General features: G+C 45.9%; 1 protein-coding gene across 2 annotated transcripts in view; it reads right to left on the bottom strand.

Annotated features, from left to right (window-relative positions):
- Positions 1–1,684: 1,684 nt before the first annotated feature.
- Positions 1,685–27,875, bottom strand: part of LOC143927198 (uncharacterized) — an 81,717-nt gene continuing 55,526 nt past the window's right edge. For both annotated transcript variants that reach the window (XM_077451175.1, XM_077451176.1), the window contains exons 5-7: positions 20,108–20,295; positions 10,775–10,945; positions 1,685–2,025 (exon numbers count right to left, since the gene is read on the bottom strand). In XM_077451175.1, coding sequence (XP_077307301.1) covers positions 1,904–2,025; positions 10,775–10,945; positions 20,108–20,295 — 481 coding nt within the window. In that variant the 3' untranslated portion in view covers positions 1,685–1,903. The remainder of the gene's footprint in view (positions 2,026–10,774; positions 10,946–20,107; positions 20,296–27,875) is intronic.

Genomic DNA, 27,875 nt, shown 5'->3' with positions numbered 1-27,875 from the left:
AAGAATGTTCCTTACATTGGTGATCAGTGGGAAGAATGTCCCTTACATTGGTGATCAGTGAGGAGAATGTTCCTTACATTGGTGATCAGTGAGAAGAATGTTCCTTACATTGGTGATCAGTGAGAAGAATGTTCCTTACATTGGTGATCAGTGAGAAGAATGCTCCTTACATTGGTGATCAGTGAGAAGAATGTCCCTTACATTGGTGATCAGTGAGAAGAATGTTCCTTACATTGGTGATCAGTGGGAAGAATGTCCCTTACATTGGTGATCAGTGGGAAGAATGTTCCTTACATTGGTGATCAGTGAGGAGAATGTTCCTTACATTGGTGATCAGTGAGAAGAATGTTCCTTACATTGGTGATCAGTGAGAAGAATGTTCCTTACATTGGTGATCAGTGAGAAGAATGTCCCTTACATTGGTGATCAGTGAGGAGAATGTTCCTTACATTGATGATCAGTGAGAAGAATGTTCCTTACATTGGTGATCAGTGGGAAGAATGTCCCTTACATTGGTGATCAGTGAGAAGAATGTTCCTTACATTGGTGATCAGTGAGAAGAATGTTCCTTACATTGGTGATCAGTGGGAAGAATGTTCCTTACATTGGTGATCAGTGAGAAGAATGTTCCTTACATTGGTGATCAGTGAGAAGAATGTTCCTTACATTGGTGATCAGTGAGAAGAATGTTCCTTACATTGGTGATCAGTGAGAAGAATGTTCCTTACATTGGTGATCAGTGAGAAGAATGTTCCTTACATTGGTGATCAGTGAGAAGAATGTCCCTTACATTGGTGATCAGTGAGGAGAATGTTCCTTACATTGATGATCAGTGAGAAGAATGTTCCTTACATTGGTGATCAGTGGGAAGAATGTCCCTTACATTGGTGATCAGTGGGAAGAATGTTCCTTACATTGGTGATCAGTGAGAAGAATGTTCCTTACATTGGTGATCAGTGAGAAGAATGTCCCTTACATTGGTGATCAGTGAGAAGAATGTTCCTTACATTGGTGATCAGTGAGAAGAATGTTCCTTACATTGGTGATCAGTGAGAAGAATGTTCCTTACATTGGTGATCAGTGAGAAGAATGTTCCTTACATTGGTGATCAGTGAGAAGAATGTTCCTTACATTGGTGATCAGTGAGAAGAATGTTCCTTACATTGGTGATCAGTGGGAAGAATGTTCCTTACATTGGTGATCAGTGGGAAGAATGTTCCTTACATTGGTGATCAGTGAGAAGAATGCTCCTTACATTGGTGATCAGTGAGAAGAATGTTCCTTACATTGGTGGCTAGAGGGATCAATGCCCTTTACATATAGATAAAAAGATGATTGGCGTCAGTGGTTACTTGCTCAAGGAACTCCAAGTAACCCTCGGAAGATCCCCAGGGTTCTATGACAACTTACTTGTGAAAGGCTTTGGGGGTTAAGCTGAGTACTGAAGTGGTTAAACAATAGTTATTGAGTGGGGCGCTGCAAGGCGCATTCTAGACATCTTTCAGGCTTAATCCTCTCTGCTGGCTATGGCTGGAGGAGCCTTCTTGACCTGATCTGGGCCACAGATACGCGATTACCACACTCCTTTACTGTGCACTGAGTAATTTTGGTACAATGGTGCCAGACTGAAGATAAGGCTGGGCTCAGCTTTAAAGAATGTAATTACAGAACGATGACCACAAAATGCTGCTAAACTTTTATTAAATAAAACAAAAAACAGTACAAAACACGTATGAACAACTGGAAGACGTGTGCCGAGTTTAGACACAAGGCACTATATAGTAAAACTTTGTCCCTTTATTGTTGAAGGGAGGGTTCATGGATTCCACAGTGGGCACTGGCATACTATGCAGGACATATAACACCTACATCCAAAGGAAGATGCCCAGGGGACCCAGGAGGCTCAACAGGAAAACATGTGATCCACAGTTTCAATATCCCTCAAGACATCAAGGATACAATCCTGCAGCCGCTGGAGATTCTGCAATATACCATCGAGAGTGGGACCCGGAATGCGCCGCATACCTGGTGGAGAGCAGAGCCAAGTGTTACTTGCACAGACACAAAACACACAGCCAGGTAATGAAAAACATTTTATTCAGTTTCTACGCAAATAGCGATGTGCAAGTGAGAGGAGGATCATTGGACCAACCATTCTAAACCAGAGTTCCATGGAACTCTAGGGTTCCTCCAGAGGTTGCCTGGAGTTCCTGGAGCCGTGGCTGACTTCCCAACTGGTGGTGCCTTAAAGAGGAAGTAAACCCTGATGGGGTTTCCCTGCAAAGGTAAAGCATAATGGGCTACTATGCATCTCATCGTAGCCCATTATGTGTCACTTACCTGAAACCGAAGCCTGTGATGTCCCTGATTTCCTCACTGGCAGGAAGCGTTCATTCTTCACCCCTCTTCCTTCCGGGGGGCCCTCGAACTCCGGCTCTGTGACTGGGCTGAAGTCACGTGATGTCACTCCTCCCATGCATGTGCGCAGGAGCCGCCAGTCACGGCATTGACCTCAGCTTGAAACGGCACACCGTGCCTTTTTTTAACAGTGCGCAAGCGCCGAATGCAATGGCGCATGCGCAGAAGACGGCATAGTTCGAGGACATAGTAAATATCTCCTAAACCTTGTAGGTTTAAGAGATATTTCAAGCACCTACAGGTAAACCTAGATCAGGGCTTGACAAATTTGCTTGGAATCTAGGAGCCAGATCCGTAACGGCAATCCGGACCTGTTCCTGGACTGACATGGAGATGAGTGAGGGGAAGATAGCGCCCCCCCCCCCAAGTCATTGCCCATAGCTCTTAAGCCCCATACACACTATCAGATTTTCTGCTGAGTTTTTCCTTCAGATTTACCAAAACCATGTAGTAGAAGGGCCTGCCTGATTGCATACACATTGAAACTCCTAAGGTTTGACCTCCTACTATATGGTTTTGGTAAATCTGAATGAAAAACTCAGCAGAAAATCTGATAGTGTGTATGGGGCTTTAGAGGGACATTTTATTTGTTTAATTTTTTTTCAAATGACAATCATTTTATTTTTATTTTTTATTGCCAAGTGACATGCTGGGTATCAATTTACTCGGCGTAACATTATTTTTCACAATATAAAAAAAATTGGGCTAACTTTACTGTTGTCTTTTATTTTTTTAATTAAATAAATAATTTTTCCCCAAAAAAGTGCGCTTGTAAGTCCGCTGCACAAATACGGTGTGACAGACAGTATTGCAACGACCACCATTTTATTCTCTAGGTCAGGAATCTGCAATTAGCGGACCTCCAGCTGTTGCAAAACTACAAGTCCCATCATGCCTCTGGGTGTCATGCTTGTGGCTGTCAGAGTCTTGCTATGCCTCATGGGAATTGTAGTTCTGCAACAGCTGGAGGTCCGCTAATTGCATATCCCTGTTCTAGGTTGTTAGAATAAAAAATATATATAATGTTTAGGAGTTCTAAGTAAAGGGGAGGAGATGGGCGGGCAGTGAAAGCACCATTACCATTGCTGGCTTTCATACCAACAGCCACCACTAGAGGGCGCCAGATTCCAGAAGGAAACATAGGACCGCAGAAGGCCTCAAAGCCGCGGCCTCAATTACCGGCCGGTGGCGGCGCGGTCCGACGCGATCACGCCGGGGGGGGGGGGGGGGGTGTGCACGGAGAAAGGATACCCCCAGCTGTGCTGCCCCAGGTCGCTAATTCTAGTTGCAAATGCGACCTGGCACCCAGGGGTTTGTCGAGCCCTGACCTAGATTAAGGCGAAAGTGGTCTGTAAGGGTTTACAACCACTTTAATAGTTTGGGGGCTCGTTGCCACTTGGCATGCCTGCAGCTAAAACGGTCAGTAAGGTCTTGTTTTAAAACTGCCCTTTCTCAATCTTTTTTCAACATGGAGAAACCCTTGAAATCACTTTCTGATCTCAGCAAATCCCTACGTATAATTGCTCTATCTACGGCTCACGGTACATTAGCATAATGGTCACTGAAAGGAATGCTTCTCACGTTTGTAGTCAGCGGCAAGAAAACCCTCCCTTTAGATGGCTAAAAATATTATTGTCAAGGGGGCACACTTTCTCAAAGTGGGGCTATTTCTATAAGTGGGGGCACTTCTCACTCTTTACTTTACCTTGTTTACCCCTTCACCTCCTCCAAGTGATGTATATCACCCCTCACTTCTATCCTCTCCTTATTACTGCGCTCACCAACTCCTACTAATTCTAAATCCACACTCGCAAAAAAAAACCTCCAGGACACTGGGGCATGTCCCTTCATATAAATTGCACTCCCACATTACCTCCCTCACCCTTCTGCTTCTCTTAACCTCTGGAGATATACAGTAAACCCCCCCTCCATCGCGGGGGGTTACGTTTCCCGGACCCACCCGTGAAAAGTGAAAAACCGCAAAATAGAAAGACCCTATTTAAATACACCCTAGGCATGTTACCGCTCCCCTCTAACGTTACCACGCTCGGTGCGGTCCACGAGCGAGCCATGCGTTCCACCGCAGCCTCGCTCTGATTTACTGCTACATAACCGCAAAATGACGGGAATATTACCGCGATATCAGAATAACAGGTCCTAATTAAAATAGCGCGATATAACGGGACCGCAAAAACTGAAGCGCGATAGAGCGGGGGTTTACTGTATCTCCAATCCCTGGGACTTCATTTAACTGTACTCAACACACCCATTACCTCAGGGCTCGACAAAACCCCGGCGCCAGGTCGCATTTGCGACTAGATTTAGCGACCTGGCGCCCGGGGCAGCACAGCTGGGGGTATCCTGTCTTCGTGGACCCCCCCGGCCTGAAAGCGTCGGGCCGCGCCGCCGGTAATTGAGCCCCCGGCTTTGAGGCCTTCTGCGATCCTATGGTTCCTTCTGGAATCTGGCGCCCTCTTGTTGTGGCCGTTGGAATGACAACCAGCAATGCTAATGGAGCTTCCCCTGCCTGCCAGCCTATCTCCTTCCTTTTACTTAGAACTTATGATATATATTTTTTATTCTAACACACTAGAGAATAAAATGGTGGTCGTTGCAATATTGTCTGTCACACCGTATTTGCACAGCGGACTTACAAGCGCACTTTTTTTGGGGAAAAATAATTTATTTAATAAAAAAAATAAGACAACAGTAAAGTTAGCCCAATTTTTTTTTTATATTGTGAAAGATAATGTTACGCTGAGTAAATCGAAACCCAACATGTCATGCTTCAAAATTGCACCCGCTCGTGGAATGGCGACAAATTTTTACCCTTTAAAATCTCCATAGGCAACGTTTAAAAAATTCTACAGGTTGAACGTTTTAAGTTACAGAGGAGGTCTGGGGCTCTCACTCTTCCGATCGCAGTGATACCTCACATGTGTGGTTTGAACACCGCTTTCCTATGCGTTCGCTTCTGCACGCAAGCTTGGCGGGACAGGGCACGTTTAACATTTTTTTTTTTTTTCACTGTTCTTTTAAAAAAAAAAATGTGTGTCACTTTTATTCCTATTACAAGGAATGTAAAAACCCCTTGTATTAGAAAAAAGCATGACAGGTCCTCTTATATATGAGATCTGGGAGGTCAGAGAGACCTCACATCTCATATTTACACTAAAATGCAATTTAAAAAAAAATTCGTCATTTGAAAAAAATAAAAAGGTCCCTCTAAGAGCTATGGGCAATGACTTGGAGACAGGTGGGGGGCTGGGGGCGCTATCTTCCCCTCACTCGTCTCCATGTCAGGCCAGGGACAGGTCCAGATTGCCATCACGGACCTGGCTCCTAACTTTTTTATCTGGCTCCTAGATTCCAAGCAAATTTGTCAACCCCTTGCATTACCTCACACCCTCTGGCTGAAGCTGCAATATACACAACTTAGTTCCCATTTCTCTTCTTCCCAAGACCACACTCCCTTTATCATGCACCCTTAGAATGCCCGCTCTGTTTGTAACAAACTCACCTCTCTACATGACCTCTTTATTGCTAACTCATTTAAAGCAGAGTTCCACCCATTTTTTTTTTTTCATTTATTAAGCAGCAGCTACAAAAAGTGTAGCTGCTGACTTTTAATAAATAGACACTTACCTGTCCCCACGGTTCAGCAATGCGGGTGCCCGGAGCCTTGCTCCTCTGCCCCCTCCTCTCCGCGGTGCCATCATAGCAACTGTGGGCACCCGGCCATGACAGCTTACGGCTTCATGGCCAGGAGTGCACTTCGCATGCGCGAGTCGCGCTGTGCTCTGCTATTGGACAGGCAATCTTCTGGGACCTGAGACGTGTCCCAGAAGATCGCTGGCAGGGAGGGGCCACCAAGGGGCGAGAGGAGCCGCCTATGTGGCCAAGAAGAGGAAGGAGGAAGTGGGACAGGAAGTCCCACTAAAAAAAAAGGTACACACTCCCCCCCCCCCCAAAAAAAATGACAAGACAATTGCGGCATGTCAGGGGGCGAGGAGTGCTTAAAGCGGAAGTTCCACTTTTGGGTGAAACTCCGCTTTAATATACTCTCCATTACCAAAACCTGGCTTCATGAATCCGGCACTGCATCTTCTGCTGGCCTATCCCATGGTGGTCTTCTCTGGACTCACTCCCCCAGATACAGTGGACATAAGGGAGGGGGTGTCAGAATCCTTCTAGCCCCACATAGCACCTTTCAGGTACTTCACCCACCTCCCTCTCTGTCACTCTCCTCATTTTGAGGCACACTGCATTTGTCTTCAGTTTCTCTAATGTCGCGTACACACGACCGGACTTTTTAACATCAAAGGTCCGACGGAACAATTCCGGCAGACCATTCGATCGTGTGTGGGCTGCAGCGGACTTTTGATTTGCAAAAATCAGACAGACTTTAGAAATGGAACATGTTTCAAATTTTTCCGCTGGAACTCCGCCGGACCCAGTTCCTACCGAGAAATCCGCTCGTGTGTATGCTGGTCCGACGGACAAAAACCGACGCGAGGGCAGCTATTGGCTACTGGCTATGAACTTCCTTATTCTAGTCCGGTCGTACGCCATCACGTTCAAATCCGTCGGACTTTGGTGTGATTGTGTGTGGCCAAGTCCGTTCATTCGGAATGTCCGTCAGAACTCTGTCGAAAGTCTGTCGGACCTAGTCCCTTGAAAAGTCTGGTCGTGTGTACACGGCATTAGGATAGCTGTGATCTACCGGCCCCCTGGACTGGTATCAACCTTTGTCGAGGACTTCTCTGCCTGGCTGCCCTACTTTCTCTCTTCTGAAATCCCCACAATCATTCTCGGTGACTTCAACATTACTATTAATACTAACACTCCTGCTAATTCCAAATTTTTCAGTCTAACCTCCTTCTTTGACGTGATGCAATGGATACATGCTTCTCCTCAATCTGAAGGCAATACCCTTGACCTTGTTTTCTCTCACATATGCACTCTGTGCAACCTCTGCAACTATCCATTCCCGATCTCTCATCACTACCTTATTAGTTTCACTCTTTCACTCACCTCTACCTCCTCTCCCTCCAACCGCCTAACAGTTACCCGTAGAAACCTACGACATCTCAAGCCTTCTATTCTCTACTCTTCTCTACATGACAATATTTCACCCCTATCCTGCACCGACCTAGCCACTTCTGTCTACAATGCTTCACTTCTGGCCTCACTGGACACACTGGCCTCCCTCACTACACACAGAATCAGGCCCCGGTCCCCTACAACTTTGGCAAACAGATGACACTAGAAATCTGAAATCACATAGCTGTGCTCTCGAGCACCTGTGGCGTAAGACTAAGTCTCGGAGAGATTTCAACAAATACAAATCTGCCCTCCAAACATACAATTCCAGCCTCCTCTCTGCCAAGCAGACCTAGTTTATCACTCTCATTAACAACCTATCATCCCGTCCCTTTCAACTCTTCTCTACCTTTCACTCTCTACTCCGTCCTCCACTGCCTCCACCCACTAACTCGCACACTTCCCAGGAGATCGCCAATCACTTCAAACAAAAGATCGATACAATTCGCTAGGAGATCTCTGCTGTTCAGATACACTCTACGCTTCATGTTCACAGGTACTATCAATACTTCCCTATTTCAACCCCACCACTATAGACAAGGTTGCTAAACTACTTGCTAACGTCTAGCTAACCATCTGCCCACTTGATTATGTTCCCTCGCAAATGCTACATTCACACTCTGACTCTATTCTACACTCTTTAACCCACATTTTCAATCTCTCCCTCTCTTCTGGCATCTTCCTCAACTCTCACTGGACCCATCCAATCTTAACAAAATACGCCCCATCTTCTTGCTTATCCAAACTCCTTGAACGTCTGGTCTACAACCGACTGAGCGACCAACTTGCTTGATCCTCTTCAGTCTGGAACACTCCACAGAAGCCACTCTTCTAAAACCAACGGACACTATTCTGTACTCCTACTCCTGGACCTTTCTGCTGCCTTTCATACGGTTGACCACCTCCTTCTCCACAAGAAACTCCACGCCTTTGGTCTCTCTAAGCTTCACTGTATCTCTTCCTACTTATCCAACCGCACCTTTAGCATTACTTACAATTCGACTTCCTCCTCTTATCTACCTTTCTCTGTTGGGGTCCCCCAAGGTTCTGTTGTTGGACCTCTCCTATTTTCGATCTGCACCTCCTCCCTGGGTCAGCTGATAGCCTCTCATGGCTTCAAATACCATCTCTACAACCCCTCAGCTCACTCCCTCTGTCTCCTCACGTATCACTAATTTACTATCAGATATATCAGTCTGGATGTCACACCACTTCCTCAAACTCAATCTATCCAAAACCGAACTTAGAATTTTTCCTCCCCCATATGCCCCTTCTCCTGATCTCACTGTCAAAATTGATGGCACAACCATAAGCCCATCCTCACATGCCAAGGTTCTAGGTGTAGTCATGGACTCTGACCTCTCCTTCAAGCAACACATCCAATCACTGTCCAAATCCTGCCACCTCAACCTCCGCAACATCTCCAAAATATTCCCATTTCTAACCAATGACACAACAAAGCTCTTAATTCATTCCCTGGTCATCTCTCGCCTCAACTACTGCAACTTCCTCCTCACTGGCTCACCTCTACATAGTCTATCCCCCCCTTCAATATATCATGAGTGCTGCTGCCAGACTCATCCACCTTACCAATCGCTCGGTGTCTGCTGCTCCTGTCTGCCAATCCCTCCACTGGCTTCCGCTCACCCAACAAATTCAAAATACTGACAACTACTTACAAAGCCATCCACAGCTCAGCGACCAGCTACATCACTAACCTAGTCTCAAAATACCAACCTAATCATTCACTTTGTTCCTCTCAAGACCTCCTGCTCTCTAGCTCCCTTGTCGCCTCTTCCCATGCTCGCTTCCAGGACTTTTCCAGAGCCTCTTCAATTCTATGGAACTCCCTACCCCAACCTGTCTGATTTTCTCCTACTCTATTAGCTTTTATGCTCCGTATACACAATCGGAAATTCCACCACCACCAAAAGTCCGATGTGAGCTTTTGGTCGTAAATTCCAACTGTGTGTACGCTCCATCGGACTTTTGCTGGCAGAATTCCCGCTAGCAAAAGACTGAGAGCAGGTTTTCAATTTTTCGGTCGGAAAAAGTTCCGATCGGAAATTCTGATCGTTTGTACCAGTTCCAACGCACAAAATTCCTACGCATGCTCGGAAACAATTTGACGCATGCTCTGAAACGTTGAACTTAATTTTCTCGGCTCGTCGTAGTGGTGTACATCACCGTGTTCTTCACGGTTGAAAGTTCAGAGAACTTTTGTGTGACAGTGTGTATGCAAGACACTTTGAGCGGAATTCCGTTGGAAAAACCATCCAAGTTTTTCCCGACAGAAAATCCACTCGTGTGTACGGGACGGGGCATTAGACAATCCCTGAAAACCCTCCTCTTCAGAGAAGCCTATCCTACCCACACCTAACAACTGTATTTTCATTTTCTCCATCAGTTCATCCCCCACAGTTATTACCTTTTGTTTCACTTGACTCTCCCTTCTAGGTTGTAAGCTTTAACAATCAGGGCGCTGTGAATCCTCCTGTATTGAATTGTATGGTAACTGTACTGTCTGCCCTCATGTTGCAAAGCGCTGCGCAAACTGTTGGCGCTATATAAATCCCGTATAATAATAATTGTTTCAGTGGCTACTTACCTGAGAGTCAGAAATTGTTCAAATAACCCAAAGCAACCTCCGGAGGAAGCAGGAGCAAGAGATTCATTTGAAGTACAGATTAACTTTGTAGGTCTGTTTTTCATAAAGTCATTCCACTAGGAGTCATTATGTAAAAGCCCGCTACAGGGTTTAGTTACTGGACTACCAATATGAATGGTACAGACACTGAAGTGGACCAGCACTATGTACACAGCGCATGGAGCAGAGATCATGTTTGAAGTTACCACACGTGGCTGGTGAGAGAGAATTTATGGGCCAAAGCTTTGGTTACAGAAAAAAAAAAAAAGATATCAACTGGGATACAGCCGCTGCACAGACTCAGCCGCTGATCCCAGTTTTACAGCTGTGTGAATGTAGGTGTGCGTCCCCTAACTCACACTGCATTCGGGGACATGTACCCGTACTCACGGGGATGTCAAACTGGGAGCAGCGGCTGTGTCTGTGCAGCTTCTGCGATCGAACTGACATGAAAGGGACTGCCTGCATAGGGATGCACAGGTGTTCTGAGCATGCGGGCGAACACAGGTGCATACTTTAGAATGCCCATGTGAATGTGGTCATACAATGAAGGAAAGTGATTAGATGTTATAGACAACAGTTGCTTCCACAAAATATGACCCGCACCTCTTGCAGGAGCCTCCCCATGGACATGGGGCCCAACATCATTCTGCACTACTTCCACCTCCTCTTCCACATCGGACTCTTCATCATTCTGCATTCCTTCCATCTCTTCCTCCCTGTGGTTTGTCGATATACCTGGGTCCTCTGAAGCCTGCATGGGAGAAGCCTCCAGCCCTGCAATATGAAGGAGATCACAGGTATGAGGGTAATGGCGGAGACATAGAGGGGTTTGTAAACTGCAGTCAGAAGGAGGCACCACTCTAGGCTTACAATGTTGAGTTTAATGGCCACCAGGGCGCAATCTGCATGTGGGTTAGGTGAAGCATTGATCAGCGGCCAGTAAACACACGGAGTCCAAGTTCAGCAGTAACAGACTACTGAAGATCAGTTTGGCAAATGAAACAGGCTCAGCGGGGAGCACACCCAACCAGAGCCACCTACAACTGAGGCAGCTTAGGACCCACGAGATGCAATCTGGAAGATGCCGTCAGAGTGTGCCACTGAGGAGAGGAATGTGGCCTGGCTGGTCCACAACAAAAGGGAAGGCTTCCTGATAGGTAGACAGTCTCTGAGCTGTGCCTACTCCCCTGGAACCTTTCCCTGTCTCTAGTACTGTCCCTGATAGACGGGGTTCCTTTCCCTATGCTAGCCACTTGCAAAAAGCGCAGCAAGCCCAGGAGTCAGCGTCTTAAATAGACTCTGCCTGACCCAATATGGCTACCAGAGTTACATTGTGCGCCGGCGTCCTGTCGAGAAAAGGTCCCTCATCAGATAGTGTCCGCCATGCGTCTCCTTTGTCCTATCCGACGGGGGACCTTTCTCGGCAGAACACCGGCATCCAATCTGATAGCTGTCTTCCTGTTACCCAGGAAATCATAGAGGAACCAAGTTCCAGGGCCAGCGTCTTGAACAGACTCTGCCTGACCCAAGATGGCCACCAGAGTCACATGGGGCACCGGCATCCAATCTAGCTGCCTCCCTGTGAGTAAGGAAATCACAGAGGAACAAAGTTCCTCTAAGCTTCCTCCCCCACCTGCATTGCCAAGGAGCTGGCACCCGCTGGCACCTTTTACAACCGGTGAGTAGCTGGTTGTTAAGGAGCTGGCACGTGCTGGCGTCCTTAACAACCAGTTTGGGGAAGGGGGGTCTGGAGCATGGCCACGTGGGGTTAAGTGTGTCCTAGAGGCCTGTTTCTAACTGTGGGGGGCGTGGCTACTGGAGACATGTCAATGATCTCTTCTCCCTATCACAGAGAGCAGAGATCAGTGACACTGTCACTAGGCAGAACGGGGAGATGCTTGTTTACATTAGCCTTAATGTGCGTTCTTCCTCTCTGTGAGGCGATCGCGGGTATCCCCGCAGCAACTGAGTTTGTGAGACCCGCGACCCGACTCACGGAGCTTGCCTGCTGGCCGCCTCCATACAGGTACGCGATTCTGCCTGTACGAGCCCTTCTGCCGACGTATATCAGCGTGAGGCGGTCGGCAAGCAGTTAATATCTTTTAATTAAAGTGGAGGTAAACTCCCCTATCGTTTTCAGCCATCTTTGCCTCTGTTTAATCTTCAACTGCTATGGTGCTGCACATGTGATTCGTTATGACACCAGCCATTGGATAGTTTGATAGTTTGGCTGAGAGCACAGCCAATGTGCAGTTAGCATTCCCGGCATGCCTTTTTTTTTTTTTTTTACTGTTTAAATCCATGGGTTTACTTCCACTTTAAATCACACAATCTGTTTTCATGATTAAACGCGGTATGCCCAGGTCTATGTGAGTACAACAAAAAGCTGATTGTTCTTTTGCCTATTATACTCGTTACTGACTATACTGTTCATGTCTGAAATGTCTGTACAATGTTAATTGTAAACTTGTTTGTGTAACCAAATAAAACTTTTGGAAAAAAATAAAAAAAATATTCCAATAAGCATATATTGATTAGTGTGCACCAAAGTTATAGTATCGAGTGGCGTGGCTTGCCTACACCTCTGATGGCTGCCTAATTCCTCAGCTCTGCACAACCCACGGCTAATAGCGGCTCCACAGCGTAGTAATCGGGATATAAATCATCCGTTCACCTTCACATCAGACCGAGGAAAGAAGCGGCACGATGTTGAAAAAGGAGGAAACAGATCCCCATGCCTCAAAAGCTGACAGATTTTTACTCCCTGGCCGGAACGAGCCGGCCACAAGATGGCGCCGGTACCTCACATGAATCTGCATCACAGCTCAACCTTCATGCTGGCAGCGGCGGACCACAGCGCCCAGGCTTCCCTAATCTGGCAGACTCTGAGTATTCTCCACCCAAATCACCCTCCTCGGCTTCCCCAGTTAAGCCCAGAAGGGAGGGTGACACTCTAGCACTCCATTTATTCTACCTCCTCCCAATATACAGCATCCCTCAGCAATTGATAATTTCCCTGCCTCAGATCAGCCTATCTCTGAGCAAACAATGAAAAATATGTTAATATCCCTCAAACAGACACTGTACACTGATCTTTCAGCTGCAGTATCCTCGCTAGCTAATGTAGTGCAGCACCAGGACCGCCGTCTTCAACACGTTGAAAACAAAATGTCTGCTCTCTTCACTGCTCATAATGATACAGTGGATGTATGCACAGTACGTGAAGAAGAGATGCAGGCGATTAACCTTGAATTAGCAGATCTCGAAGACCGTTCGCGCAGAAACAATATCAAATTCCGCAATATACCTGAATCAGTAAAACAACCCGATCTGGTGCGATTCCTGCAATTCCTAATGTGAATGCTGGTACCTGAGCTAACCGACTGAGATCTGGAAATTGATAGAGCCCATAGTCTATTAAAACCATCTCACCTTCCGCCAGAGAAATCATGGGATATATTAGCGTGCATACACTTCTACACCGTGAAAGAGAAGGTGATGTCTGCCACCAAGAGAACCCCTACTCTTCCTGACCCGTTCACTGCAATTGTGCTATATACAGATCTCTCTAAGACGACAATGGAAAATCGTCAACAATTAAGCACAATCACAAAGGCACTCCAAAACCACCATATTCAATATAAATGTGCATTCCCCACCAAGCTGCTGATCAGGTTCCAGGGTAAAACTCATGCAGTACGCACACTTCAGGGTGGCCTCCAACTACTGAGGCAATGGCGCATAATCCCTAAGGAAAACCCACGACCTCCTCCTTCACGAATGGAAGCTGACTGGTCACTTCAAGATGCCTGAAAGGATCCCGTCTGCATACTAGACCCCATTATATCTACAGCCGGGGTGAAGTGGAGGACTACCCTTTGCAAGCCTCTCTTTCACTCCATTGGCTCCAAGTTCCGGGACGCCATTAGAGGAAATCCCCCCGTTTGATATTGTCTGTGTCAGGTCACCTTGAGGCAAGGTGACAGATGCCCACCGTAGGGATCAGGAGTGCACCGCAAGGTTGTGGACCCTACGGCTGCGGACAGGAGACAGGTCCCACCGGGGTTAGAGCGTAAGATTCCCTGGGGCGCGGAGTCTAAGAGCCAGCAGGTGTTCACCAGAGCCTCGAGTGGTGAGGATGGACTTGGCTGCAACTGGCTCCAGGTCGCGACCCCCAGGGTCCCCCAGCTCACACCCATAGTAGGCAACAGGAGGATAGGGATGGTGAGGGACAAAGCCAAGGTCGGGGCCACAAGCAGACAGAATAGTCAGGGACACGCCAAAAGGTCAGGATCACAGGCAAACAGGGATAGTCAAAGACACGCCAAAGTCGGTAACGGAACAACAGAAGAGCACATGGCAGGTAACAGGAAGCCAAACACACAAAGGAATACACAATGGTTGATCAGCACTGATGGCCTGCAGTGCACAGGTTAATATAGGGCTCCCTGATAGGGCCTGGGGTGGAGCCATGCTTAGAGGAGAGGTTATAAAAACCACCAGGTGGAAGTGGCTGACCTCTTAGTCTGAACACATGAGGGGAGGTAAGCAAACACAGGAAGATCACTGCATAACCATGACAATCTGCAGTTACTCTGCACATTGAACCCGTATTGTTAACGGGTTCTCCCTTTTTACTTCCCTCTCTTTTCCACACCAGCCACTGACTGATCCCTGACTTTACACCTCTGACTCGCATTTCTGCGAATTGGACTGCTCTGATCTCCCAAGACCGCACTCATCTGCCTATAACCGCCCCTGTTAAAGGCTTTCCTACACCCACCATTTTAGACTTGCCCTAAAAGAGCAATAGTCCATTGCCATATAATGCCTCTAAAACTGACCTCCCTAAATGTAAAGGGCCTCAACAGCCCGCATAAATGGACCAATTTTCAAAAAGAAATGACCAAACAAAATGCAGATATTGCATTTATCCAGGAGATGCACTTTGCGGAATCTAAGACCACAAGGTTTAGACTCAAGGGATTTGACAATATCTACTTCGCCTCGGGCCCGATGAAGAAGAATGGCGTGATGACAGCTATTCGAGACACCCTACAGTTCCAACATCTCCACACACATGCTGATCCACAGGGTCGATTCCTTACACTTATCTGCACTGTTGCACAAACATTTATGGCCCAAACTCAAGACAGCTCCGCTTTTCCCGACGCCTATACAAAAAAGTTAACAGCTTGCTTCAGGGCAATCTAATATTAGGAGGCAACCTTAATATAATTGGCGACCCCTCCATGGACACCTCCACTAACAAAGGCCAACGCCGGCCGGCCTTGAACCCTCTTCTCCATGACCTAGATCTCTTTGATGTATGGAGAGCACAACATGGCTCAGAACGTGACTACACGTACTTTTCTCACACTCAACTATCGTACTCACAAATCGCTTCCTTCCTCGTGGACAAATGGACCCTACAAAATGTCATGCAATCTGACATTGGCCTCATATCATGGTTGGACCATTCCCCTATTTCCATAACCCTGGGCGACCAAAGACATGGACCACCAAGACTATGGAGACTGGACCCTTCCATATTAGAGGACCCAAAAAACCAACAAGAAATCGAAACCGAACACCAATCTTTCTTTGAAATTAATGAACTGCCTGCAACCAACAAATTTACGCTCTGGTCTGCTTAGAAAGCCTACCTCCGTGGGATTGTCATAAAGCTTAGTAAAAGAACGAGACGCCTGAGGACGCAGCAGAATGACGAGGTTATGTCGCAAATAGCCCACATAGAAACAATTAACAAATCCTCTCCCTCTCACAAACAAGCCATCCAGCTCCTGGAGCTAAGACAAAAGCGACGTACCCTCCTGTTCCACAAATTTGAACACAACTTTAAATTCTCCAAGGCCAACTTCTATGCATTAGACAATAGAGCTGGGTCACTACTAGCAAAACAAGTTAAGACCCAACGTACAAAAGCCAAAATTCTCTCTCTCCGTCACCCTACTTCGAATCAACTCTTAACCAACCCTCAAGAAATTGCCAACACATTTAGTGAATACTACGCATCCTAATATAACATTAACCAAGACCCTTCTACCCCACAGCCAACGGGAGAACAAATACATAGCTTTCTCACCCCGATAAATCTGCCAAACATCTCGGAGTCACAATTCAATGATATTTCCAAATCATTCACCTCAGAGGAAATCCATCAAGCGATTAAGGCTCTTCCTCTAAATAAATCTCCAGGAGAGGGTGGCTTCACCAATAATTTTTACAAAAAAATTGCCGACATACTAGTCCCCAGACTGATAGACCTCTTCAATGCTGCTGGGTCCTCGGGCTCCCTTCCAACTGATATGCTATGGTCAATAATCACCACCATCCCAAAGCCTGGGAAAGATGCCTCCGTTGCCTCTAACTACAGACCAATCTCTCTATTAAAAACTGACGTCAAGCTACTCGTTAAAGTTATTGCCAATAGGCTGATGATGTTTCTCCCTGAGCTGGTACACCCGGACCAAGTTGGGTTTTCCCAGGTAGGCAAGCCCCAGACGCAACTAGAAGGGTCCTCAACCTCATCCACCATGCCACCCATACTCAAACGCCTTCTCTGCTATTGTGCCTTGATGCAGAGAAGGCATTTCATAGTCCACTGGACATTTCTTCAAGCAGTACTAACTACATTTCGTATAACAGGATGGTTCCAAGATGCAATCTTATCCCTATATTCCAACCCTTCGGCCAAAGTCCTCACTGGTGGAACCCTATCCACACCTTTCGAGATATCTAATCTAATTGTACGTGCCAGGGTTGCCCTCTCTCCCCACTTATTTTTGCCCTACTGATGGAACCTTTGGCCTCTAAAATCAGATCTGACATGCAAATAACCGGTATTTCCTGCAAGGGCTCAGACCACAAAATTAGTTTGTTTGCCGATGATGTGATCCTAATGATCACAAACCCCCTCCAGTCCCTACCAACAATCCAAAATACCCTTCACCAATTTAGCTTAGTATCCATTATAAACTCAATACTACCAAATCAGTAATCCTTCCTATACATCTCCCACCACAAATGGTTGCCCAGCTGAAACCCAACTCACCCTACACATGGGTGAGCACTGCTATCCCATACCTGGGGATTCAGCTTGCTCTGAACTCGAAACGGCTGATTGACCTGAACTATTTATCCTTCTCTAAAAATCTACCCACACTACTGAAATCACTACGCAGCACAGGCCTCTTGACTCTAGGGCGTATAGCAGCCTTTAAAATTATTATACTGCCCAAGCTTCTCTACCTATTCTGAACACTCATTTTGCCTCTTCCCCGCACACTCTTATCCTCCATCCAGAGCCAACTGACTAAATACATTTGGAACTCCAAAACTCCTAGGTGTGCTGACTACATACTCACTAGGCCCCATAACATAGGAGGAGTTGGCTTACCCAACATTGGCAATTATAATTATGCCTCAATTTTAGACCAACTTTACTTCTGGTGGCATCCCACGCCCAAGAAATGATGGTCTACCATAGAATTTGCCTACCCACATACAACTACACTATCAGACTACCTCCAACCCTTCGGGAAAATAACCCTATGATATCTGCTACATTGTTGGCCTGGGAAAAACGTAAGCATACATCCCAAAACCACCCCTAGCAGATCAATACCAATACCATCAAGAGCCATATCCTCCTGCATTCCTGATTTGAACCTCTCCCGCTGGCATTCCGCTGGTATACTGACTAATGGACCATGGTTCGCTGCATACTTTTGCATCCCTCCAAAACAAATTCAAACTCCCCACCTCAGAAGCTTTCGCCTATCTGCGAATATCCCACTTCCTATGCATAACCAAAATACCCCCAACGGCCTATATACCCATACCAATCTATCAATATTACTCCACCGTCCCGTGCCCCAACAGGGGTATCTCCCAGATATACTCGTGCCTTAGGGACGCCTGACCTTGCTCCCAAATACATTCCTTGAACAAATGGATGGAGGAATTGAATGTCCCCCTCACTCAATACCAGTGCCAACGAGCGTTTACAGAAACCTTTAAAGCTTCCCACTGCTCCAACCACTGGGATTCCTACCAGAAGACCGTCCACAGAAGGAATTTAACCCCCTACCAACTTTGCAAAATATATCCAGGCCACCCACCATCCTGCTGGAGAAACTACGGCAGTACAGGCTCCATTGCACACATACTGTGGTTCTGCAAATCCCTGAGCTCCTTTTGGCAGCAAGTATTTGCTGTGATATCCTCCATCAATGGGACATCGTGGTCCCCAACCCCTGAACTGGCCCTCTTGCATGTTGGAACTGACAAATTCTCACCTCAATCTCGATGTGTTGGCCTTCACTTAGTACATGCTGCCAAATTAAACATTACCCGACTATGGAAAACTACTACAGTTCCCTCCATCGCATGCACTGTCGCTGATCTCAATTTTCAGTGTGAAATGGAAAGGATTGTAGCTAGGGAAAATATAAAGAAATGTATGGCCTTGTGGTCACTCTGGTTACAGCATCCAAAATGTACTGTTCAATTGTGATTATACTGATCTTTGAACATCTCCGACCTGCTGGTGCCCTCTTTCCTCCCCCAAAAAGCAGGGGTCGTCTTATACGCTGGGTCAGCCCCTCAGATGCCTGCTGAGTGTTGGGTAATACTGTATGTAGCTTCGGCTACATACAGTATATACCACTGAGCCAATCCCAGTGAGCCTGCTCGGATTGGCTTTGAGAGTCAGAGAGGCGCGGGCTGATGATGTTACAGCCTCTGCCAATCCAAGCAGGCTTTGTATTCATTAATAGAATACATCGCTCGCCGTGATTGGCTCCAGCAAAAGCAGGAAGAAGGATATGGCGCCAGCTCCAGCAAGAAGGAAGAAATATCAAGCGTCTGAAGCCTCGGAAGGGGGGTTGTCTTATACGGTAAGTACAGGAAAAAAAACGCTTAAACTGTAAGATTAGGGGGTCGTCTTATATGCCCGGTCGCCTTATACACCAGCATATACAGTAGTAATGGCAGCGATCAGCGACTTATAGTGAGATTGCAACATTGCGGCGGACAAATTGGGCACCAAGTGAAACCTCTTTTGTCACCAGTGACACCAATACAGTGATCCGTGCTAAAAATAAGCCCTTTCACAGTACCAATGACACTGGCAATCACAGCGGGAGTGGGTAGCCGGTGGCATGCTTCCCGGACCCAGAAGTGCAGAATCACATACAGATTCTGCTCAGGGAAGCTGAATTGCCGCTGTAAATGTACAGTGTACGGTCGGCAGGCAGTTAAGGAGAAAACAAATGCAAAATGCACGGCAAAACCTACTTGAAAACTGCATCAACTGCGACCGCATAGATGTGAACCTAGCATTAAGGATGATGGACAGATTTCCTGAACTCTGCTTTCAGGACAGCAAGCTTCTGTTCCTCCTCAGTAATACGGCGAAGTCTATTCACCACTCTGTCCTGGAAGGCTGGTAAGGACTCCCCTTGCAAAGGGACAGGCCCAGGATCCATTGCAGCTTGAGCACATGGAGTATGCCTCACTGCCTCTGGAGAGCCTCCACCTTCATCTCCCCCCACCCACTGCATGGCGATTGGGGGAGAAGCCTGCAGGACAGACCCAGGGTTGATGTTTCCCCCAACTGAGACCAAAGCAGAGTGAGCCAACAGCACATTTGCGAAACAGCACCACCTGGTGGAGAAGCTCCTCTGGTGCAGAGACTGATGTGACTGGCTCAATGTTCTCTGTACAACACGGCGGTATATGTCAGAGCTATATAAATGTATAAATGATGTGACTGTCTCAGTGTTCTCTGTACAACACGGTGGTATATGTCAGAGCTGTATAAATGATGTGACTGGCTCAATGTTTGCTGTACAAAGCTATATAACTTATAATCTGTATAATTGTTCATTACACTGTAAGCTCCTCACTCACCACTGCTGTCGGCCTCCCTCTTGCGGACTCTGGCCGGTTTTTGTGAAATTAGTATTTGCTCCAGCTCCTCATAGAATGGGAAATCCGAAGTAAGTGCAGAAGCTTGGCCCAGACCCTCATCCACCATCCACTTCCGTTTCCAGAATTCCTCCTTCAGAAGCTGCCACTGTGCCTCCACCTGATGCTTGCTGAGGGGACAGAGAACAGCGATGCATTATTTCATACTGTGAGCACATGGCACAGATCAGCTCCATGTTTCTATTGCAGTCAAGATACCATCAACTTTACACTCCAGTGCTGTTCCTAATAAGCTGTTCAATACTAACTCACCTGCACATAGGTACATACAGTGCCTTCAAAAAGTATTCATACCCCTTGATATTTTCCACATTTTCTCATGTTACAACCAAAAACCTAAATGTATTTTATTGGGATTTTATGTGATACACCAACGCAAAGTGGAACATAATTGTGAAGTGGAAGGACAATTATAAATGGTTTTTAATTTTTTTTTTGTTGCAAATAAATATTTTAAAAATGTGTGGGGGTGCATTTGTATTCAGTCCCCCTTTACTCTGATACCCCTAACTAAAATCTAGTGGAACCAATTGCATTCAGATGTCACCTAATTAGTAAGTAGAGTCCACCTGTGTGTAATTTAATCTCAGTATAAATACAGCTGTTCTGTGAAGCCCTTAGAGGCTTGTTAGAGAACCTTAGTGAACAAACAGTATCATGAAGGCCAAGGAACACACCAGACAGGTCAGGGATAAAGTTGTGGAGAAGTATAAAGCAGGGTTAAGTTATAAGAAAATATCCCAAGCTTTGAACATCTTACGGAGCTCTGTTCAATCCATCATCTGAAAATGGAAAGAGTATGGCACAACTGCACACCTACCAAGACATGGCCGTCCACCTAAACTGACAAGCAGGGCATCAGAGAAGCAGCCAAGAGGTCTATGGTAACTCTGGAGGAGCTGCAGAGATCCACAGCTCAGGGGGGAGAATCTGTCCACAGGACAACTATTAGTGGAGCTCTCCACAAATCTGCCCTTTATGGAAGAGAGACAAGATGAAAGAAATTGTTAAAAGAAACTCATAAGAAGTCCTGTGTGTAGTTTGTGAGAAGCCATGTGGGGGACACAACAAACATGTGGAAGAAGGTGCTCCGGTCAGATGAGACCAAAATTGAACTTTTTTCCCTAAAAGCAAAATGCTATGTGTGGCGGAAAACTAACACCGCAGATCACCATGAGTACACCATCCCCACCGTGAAACATGGTGGTGGCAGAAACATGTTGTGGGGATGCTTTTCTTCAGCAGGGACAGGGAAGCTGGTCAGTTGATGGGAAGATGGATGGAGCCAAATACAGGGCAATCTTAGCCCTTGTACACACGGTCGGAGATTCCGACGGAATGTGTTCTATCGGACCGTTTTGTCGGATATTCCGACTGTGTGTGGTCTGCATCGGACTGTTTCCGTCGGAATATCCGACGGACCAACTTTTCCAACTTGCCGGTAAAATTTTCCGACAAAATGCTCCGATCGGACATACGCCGATCATGTGTAGCCTACTCCGACGAACAAAGTGCCACGCATGCTCAGATCAAATTCCTAGACCAAAGCTATTGGCTACTAGCCTGAACGTAGTCCCGTCGTAACGAAATAACGTCATTACGTTATGTACAATCGGATTTTCCGACAACTTAGTCCGACCGTGTGTATGCAACATCACTTCCGGACCTCTTCCGGAATTAATCCGTCGGAATTACTCTGACGGATTTAGTTGTCGGAATCTCCGACCGTGTGTACAAGGGCTTAGAAGAAAACCTGTTACGCCGCGTACACACGACTGTTTTTTCCGTCAGAATAAACTCTCACGATTTTTCCGACTGAGTTTCGCTGAAACGGACTTGCCTACTACACGATTACACCAAAGTCCGATCGTTTAGAACGCGATGACGTACAACACATATGACAGGACTAAAAAAAGGAAGTTCAATAGCCAGTAGCCAATAGCTGCCCTTGCATCGTTTTTGGTCCGTCGGAACAGCACACAGACGAACGGTTTTCCCGATAGAAATTGATTCCGTCAGACAGATTTAAAACATGTTCTATTTCTAGGTCTGTCAGAATTAAAAAAAAAAAAAAGTCAGCTGAAGCCCACACACGATCGGAATATCCGATGAAATGATTTCGTTGGAATTTTTCTACCGGGGAGTCTAACTGTGTGTACGTGGCATTAGAGTCTGCAAAAGACTTGAGACCGGGGCGGAGGTTCACCTTCCAGCAGGACAACAACACTAAACATCCAGCCAGAGCCACAATGGAATGGTTTACATCAAAGCATATTCATGTGTTAGAATGGCCCAGTCACAGTCCAGACCTAAATCCAACTGAGAATCTGTGGCAAGACTTCAAAATTGCTGTTCACAGACGCTCTCCATCCAATCTGACAGAGCTTGAGATATATTTTAAAAAAGAAGAAGAATGGGCAAAAATGTCCCTCTCTAGATGTGCAAAGCTGGTAGAGACATCCCCAAAAAGACTTGCAGCTGTAATTGCAGTAAAAGGTGGTTCTAAAAAATAATGTATTGACTCAGGGGGGCGCCATACAAATGTCACCCCCACACTTTTCACATATTTATTTGTAAGAAATGTTGAAAACCATTTATCATTTTCCTTTCACTTCACAATCACTTTGTGTTGGTCTATCACATAAAATCCCAATAAAATACATTTATGTTTTTTGGTAGTAACGTGAGAAAATGTGGAAAATGTCAAGGGGTACGAATACTTTTTCAAGGCACTGTAAACCCGCCACGCTCCAGTGGGCAGCATTCCTTCTCCATTCTGCCATGCTTGTTTAGAGGCGGGGTTTACATTCGCACCATTGATGGGAGGGGCTAACAGCTATCCAGAAATGGAGGTGAGAATTGCTTCGTATTTTGGAAGTTATTTCAGAAGCTTGACTATATTCGTTTTAAGGCGTTCAGTCGTTATTTTTCAGGAGATTACTTTTGCAAACCGTTTGGGTTGGATGGGGGTGGAGCCAGCAGAATCTTTGAATCATAACATAAGGAATGGAACAAAATTATGGATTCATTTTTTTATGTCATGGTTCTGAGATTCTGATCGATCCACCACCTCCATTCAACCCGAACACAATAAGGGCCCTTTCACTCTGGTCAGGTTTTTCAGTTAACAACTTCCAGACCCGCCAAAGTACCTTTACCCCCCTTTCATGACCAGGACATTATTTGCTATTCAGCACTGCGCTACTTTAACTGACAATTGCACAGTCATGTAGCGCTGTACACAAACAAAATGTATATCATTTTTTGTCACACAAATAGAGCTTTCTTTTAGCGGTATTTGATCAGCACTGGGGTTTTTCTTTTTTATTTATATAAACGAAAAAAAGACCAAAATTTTGAAAAAATAAAAGTAAAAAATAAAAAAAAATTTACTTTCTGCTATATCCAATAAAAAATGGCAAAAATCTAATTTCTTCATAAATCTAGGCCAATTTAGGTCTTCCTTTGGTAATAAATAATTCTAATAAGGCCGCGTACACACGGGCGGACTGTTCGCCCAACTTTGTCCGCTGAACAGTGTTTGTGCGGACAGTCCGCTCGTGTGTGGGGCTTCAGCGGACAGTTTCAGCGGACAGTTTCAGCGGACAGTTGGACGAACAAGGTTTTTCGGAAATTCTGAAAAACTGTCCGCTGAAACCTTGTTTGAGCGAACAGTCCGCTCGTGTGTAGGCTTGTTCGACAAACTAAGTTCCGCGCATGCTCAGAAAGGATTTACACGTCGGAAAGTTGCATTGAAGTGTATTGTACGTCGTATTTTTCGTCCCGTCGTACGTGTCGAAACGTCATCGCGCACGGTTTCAGCAAACTGTTCGTTCGTCGTGTGTGGGCATGTCCGCCCATGCTAAGTTTGAGCGGACTGTCCGCCGAAACTGTTGGACAGACAAAGTTGGGCGAACAGTCCGCCCGTGTGTACGCGGCCTTAGTGTATATTGATTGGTTTGTGTGAAAGTTATAGTATCTACATGGACCTCTCTGCTGCCTTTGATACGGTTGACCACCGCCTCCTCCTCCTCAAAAAACTCCACACCTTTGGTCTCCGTGACTGTACTCTTCACTGGTTCTCATCCTACTTATCCAACCGCAGAAACTGCTCTTCTAAAACGAACAAACGATCTACTATTGCCAAAACCAATGGACATTTTTCGGTACTCCTACTCCTGGACCTTTCTGCTGCCTTTGATATGGTTGACCACCTCCTTCTCCACAAAAAACTCCACGCCTTTGGTCTCTGTACTCTTAGCTGGCTCTCTTCTTACTTATCCAACCGCACCTTTAGTGTTACTTACAACTCTACTTCCTCCTCTCCTCTTCCTTTCTCTGTTGGGGTCCCCCAAGGTTCTGTTGTTGGACCTCTCCTATTTTCAATCTATACCTCCTCCCTGGGTCAGCTGATAGCCTCCCATGGCTTCCAATACCACCTCTATGCTGACAACACCCAAATCTATTTCTCTAGCCCTCAGCTCACTCCCTCTGTCTCCTCACGTATCACTAATTTACTATCAGATATATCAGTCTGGATGTCACACCACTTCCTCAAACTCAATCTATCCAAAACCGAACTTGTAAGTTTTCCTCCCCCCCATATGCCCCTTCCCCGGATCTCACTGTCAAAATTGATGGCACAACCATAAGATCATCCCCACATGCCAAGATTCTAGGAGTAGTCCTGGACTCTGACCTCTCCTTCAAGCAACACATCCAATCACTGTCCAAATCCTGCCGCCTCAACCTCCGCAACATCTCCAAAATACGCCCCTTTCTAACCAATGAGACAACACAGCTCTTAATTCACTCGCTGCTCATCTCTCACCTCGACTACTGCAACTCCCTTCTCATTGGCTTACCTCTACATAGTCTATCCCCCCCTTCAGTCCATCATGAATGCCGCTGCCAGACTCATCCACCTTACCAATCGCTCGGTGTCTGCTACTCCTCTCTGTCAATCCCTCCACTGGCTTCCGCTCGGCCAAAGAATTAAATTCAAAATACTGACAACTACATACAAAGCCATCCACAACTCTGCCCCCCCAGCTACATCACTAGCTTAGTCTCTAAATACCAACCTACTCTTCGTTCCTCTCAAGACCTCCTGCTCTCTAGCTCCCTCATCACCTCCTCCCATACTCGCCTCCAGGACTTTTCCAAAGCCTCCCCAATCCTATGGAATGCCCTACCCCAATCTGTCCGCCTGTCTCCTACTTTATTAGCTTTTAGGCGATCCCTGAAAACACTTATCTTCAGAGAAGCTTATACTACCCACACCTAACTGTATTTTCATGTTCTCCATCAGCTCATCCCCCCACAGTTATTACCTTTTGTTTCAACTTGACCCTCCCTTCTAGATTGTAAGTTTTAACAAGCAGGGCCCTCGAGTCCCTCCTGTATAGATTTTATATTGTATTGTAAGTGTACTGTCTGCCCTCATGTAGCAAAGCGCTGTGCAAACTGTTGGCGCTATATAAATCCTGTATAATAATAATACACACAATGGTAAATATACTGGAATGGATATATTTTTTTTATACTACTAATGACGGTGATCAGAGATTTATAGCGGGATTATCATGGTGTAGCGGGAAATCTGACACTAACTGGCGCTGGGGGGGGCACTGACTAACTGCCACCACCAGTGACATTAATACAGTGTGATCAGTGCTAATACTATTGTGACAGTGGGGTCACTTTGGACACAGGGTGAATAAAAGAAACCCCCGATATGGTCTGTGATAGCCATATTCAAGGCTGTATAATACATTGTGTATAAATTGGATGTATACTGTATGTGGGGGTTAAGTGTCATTGCTGTGAGGAAATTACGTTATTTTGCATTTCTATTGTTCATTTAAGTCTGTCCTTGTGTGTATTGTAAAGTGCCAGACAGACTGGCTGCCAACCCTTTGTGAAAAGATGTGTATTGGGTGGGATCGTTTGAAGCCTAGCAGACGTCTTGGGATGTGTGGGTGGAGCTGGGCTCTTGTTCATGTTAAAGCATGTGCCTTGAATTGTGTATAAAAATACAATGTTGGTTTTTAATAAATTCATTCCTACTACAGAAGGGACAGAGTGCGTCTCGTCTCTTTGCCAGAGGGGTCGGCTCCTATAGGAAAGGGTCGTTTAGCTGTGGATATTCGTAGCGAGTGGATGGGTGTCCGGGAGAGGGAACATCGTAAACGGCGTTAACCCCCTTTATACTAGGGGAGCCGTTACAACTATACACTGTCACTGTACTAATGACACTGGCTTGGAAGGGGTTAACACCTAGGGGCAATTAAGGGGTGTAACATTTGCTGCTTTTTACTAAACAATTCTGTTTCTTATCCCTACCCGTGCTATCCATACATACAAAGAAACCAAAACAAATACGTTCAGAAATAAAGTTCTGTGTAATAAAATGGAATGACACATGGAAAAAGTATTGAACACGCCAACTGAAATGTATTTCATACTTTGTACAAAATCCTTTGTTGGTAATGACAGCTTCAAGATGCGGGCTCCTGTATGGAGAAACGAGTTGCATGCGTTGCTCAGGTGTGATTTTGGCCCATTCCTCCACACTTAGCCCTTGTACACACGAACGGAGATTCCCGACAACCAAATCCGTCGGATTTTGTCCGAAACTGTTGCATACACACGGTCGGACGAAGTTGTCGGAAAATCCGATCGTTCAGAACGTGATGACGTTATTTCGTTACAACGGGACTACCATCAGGCTAGTAGCCAATAGCTTTGGTGTAGGAATTTGATCTGAGCATGCGTGGCACTTTGTCCGATCGGAATTCTCTACACATGATCGGAGTATTTTGTCTGAAAATATTTCTGGCAAGTTGGAAAATTTGGTCCGATGGATATTCAAACGGAAATACAGTAGTCCGATGGAGACCACACACAGTCGGAATATCCGACAAAACGCTCCGATAGGACACATTCCGAATCTCCGATCGTGGGTACAAGGGCAAACAGTCTTCAAATCTTGAAGGTTCCATTGGCTTCTTCTATGAACTCTGATCTTTAGTTCTTTCCATAGAATTAGTCTCCAAATCTTGAAGGTTCTGTGGGTCTCTTCTATGAACTCTGATCTTTAGTTCTTTCCATAGATTTTCTATTGGATTCAAGTCAGGTGATTGGCTGGGCCATTCTTGCAGATTTATTTTTTTCTTTCTTTGAAACCAACTGAGATTTTCCTTGGCTTTGTGTGTTGGGACGATTGTCTTGCTGGAAGGTCCGCCCTCGTCTCATCTTCATCATCCTGGTAGACGGCAGCAGATTTTTATCAGGAATTTCTTGGTCCATTTTTCCATTCATCCTTCCTTCAAGGATATGAAGTTTGCCAGTACCGTATGCTGAAAAACAGCCCCATCCATGTCCTGATGGTCCCACCTCCAAACATCACTGTTGGTATGGGGGGTGTTTTTGGGGCGATGTACCATCTAACCTCCAAACACGGTGTGTATTATGGTATCCAAAGAGTTCCATTTTGGTCTCATTTGACCAGACTATATTCTTCCAGTATTTCACAGGCTTGTCTAAATGTTGTGCAGCAAACTTTAATCAAGCTTCAAAATGCCTTTTCCTCATCAATGGAGTCTTGCGCGGTGAGCGTGCATACAGGCCATGGTGGGCGCGTGCATTACTTATTTTTTCTTTGAAACAATTGTTCCTCCTAATTCCA

Source organism: Lithobates pipiens, unplaced genomic scaffold (genome assembly GCF_037356315.1).
Source record: "Lithobates pipiens isolate NorthernLeopardFrog02 unplaced genomic scaffold, aLitPip1_a1.2 Scaffold_23, whole genome shotgun sequence".
Classification (NCBI taxonomy): Eukaryota; Metazoa; Chordata; class Amphibia; order Anura; family Ranidae; genus Lithobates; species Lithobates pipiens.
The sequence above is the reverse complement of the archived record's forward strand: the minus strand, read 5'-3'. Positions and strand labels throughout refer to the sequence as shown.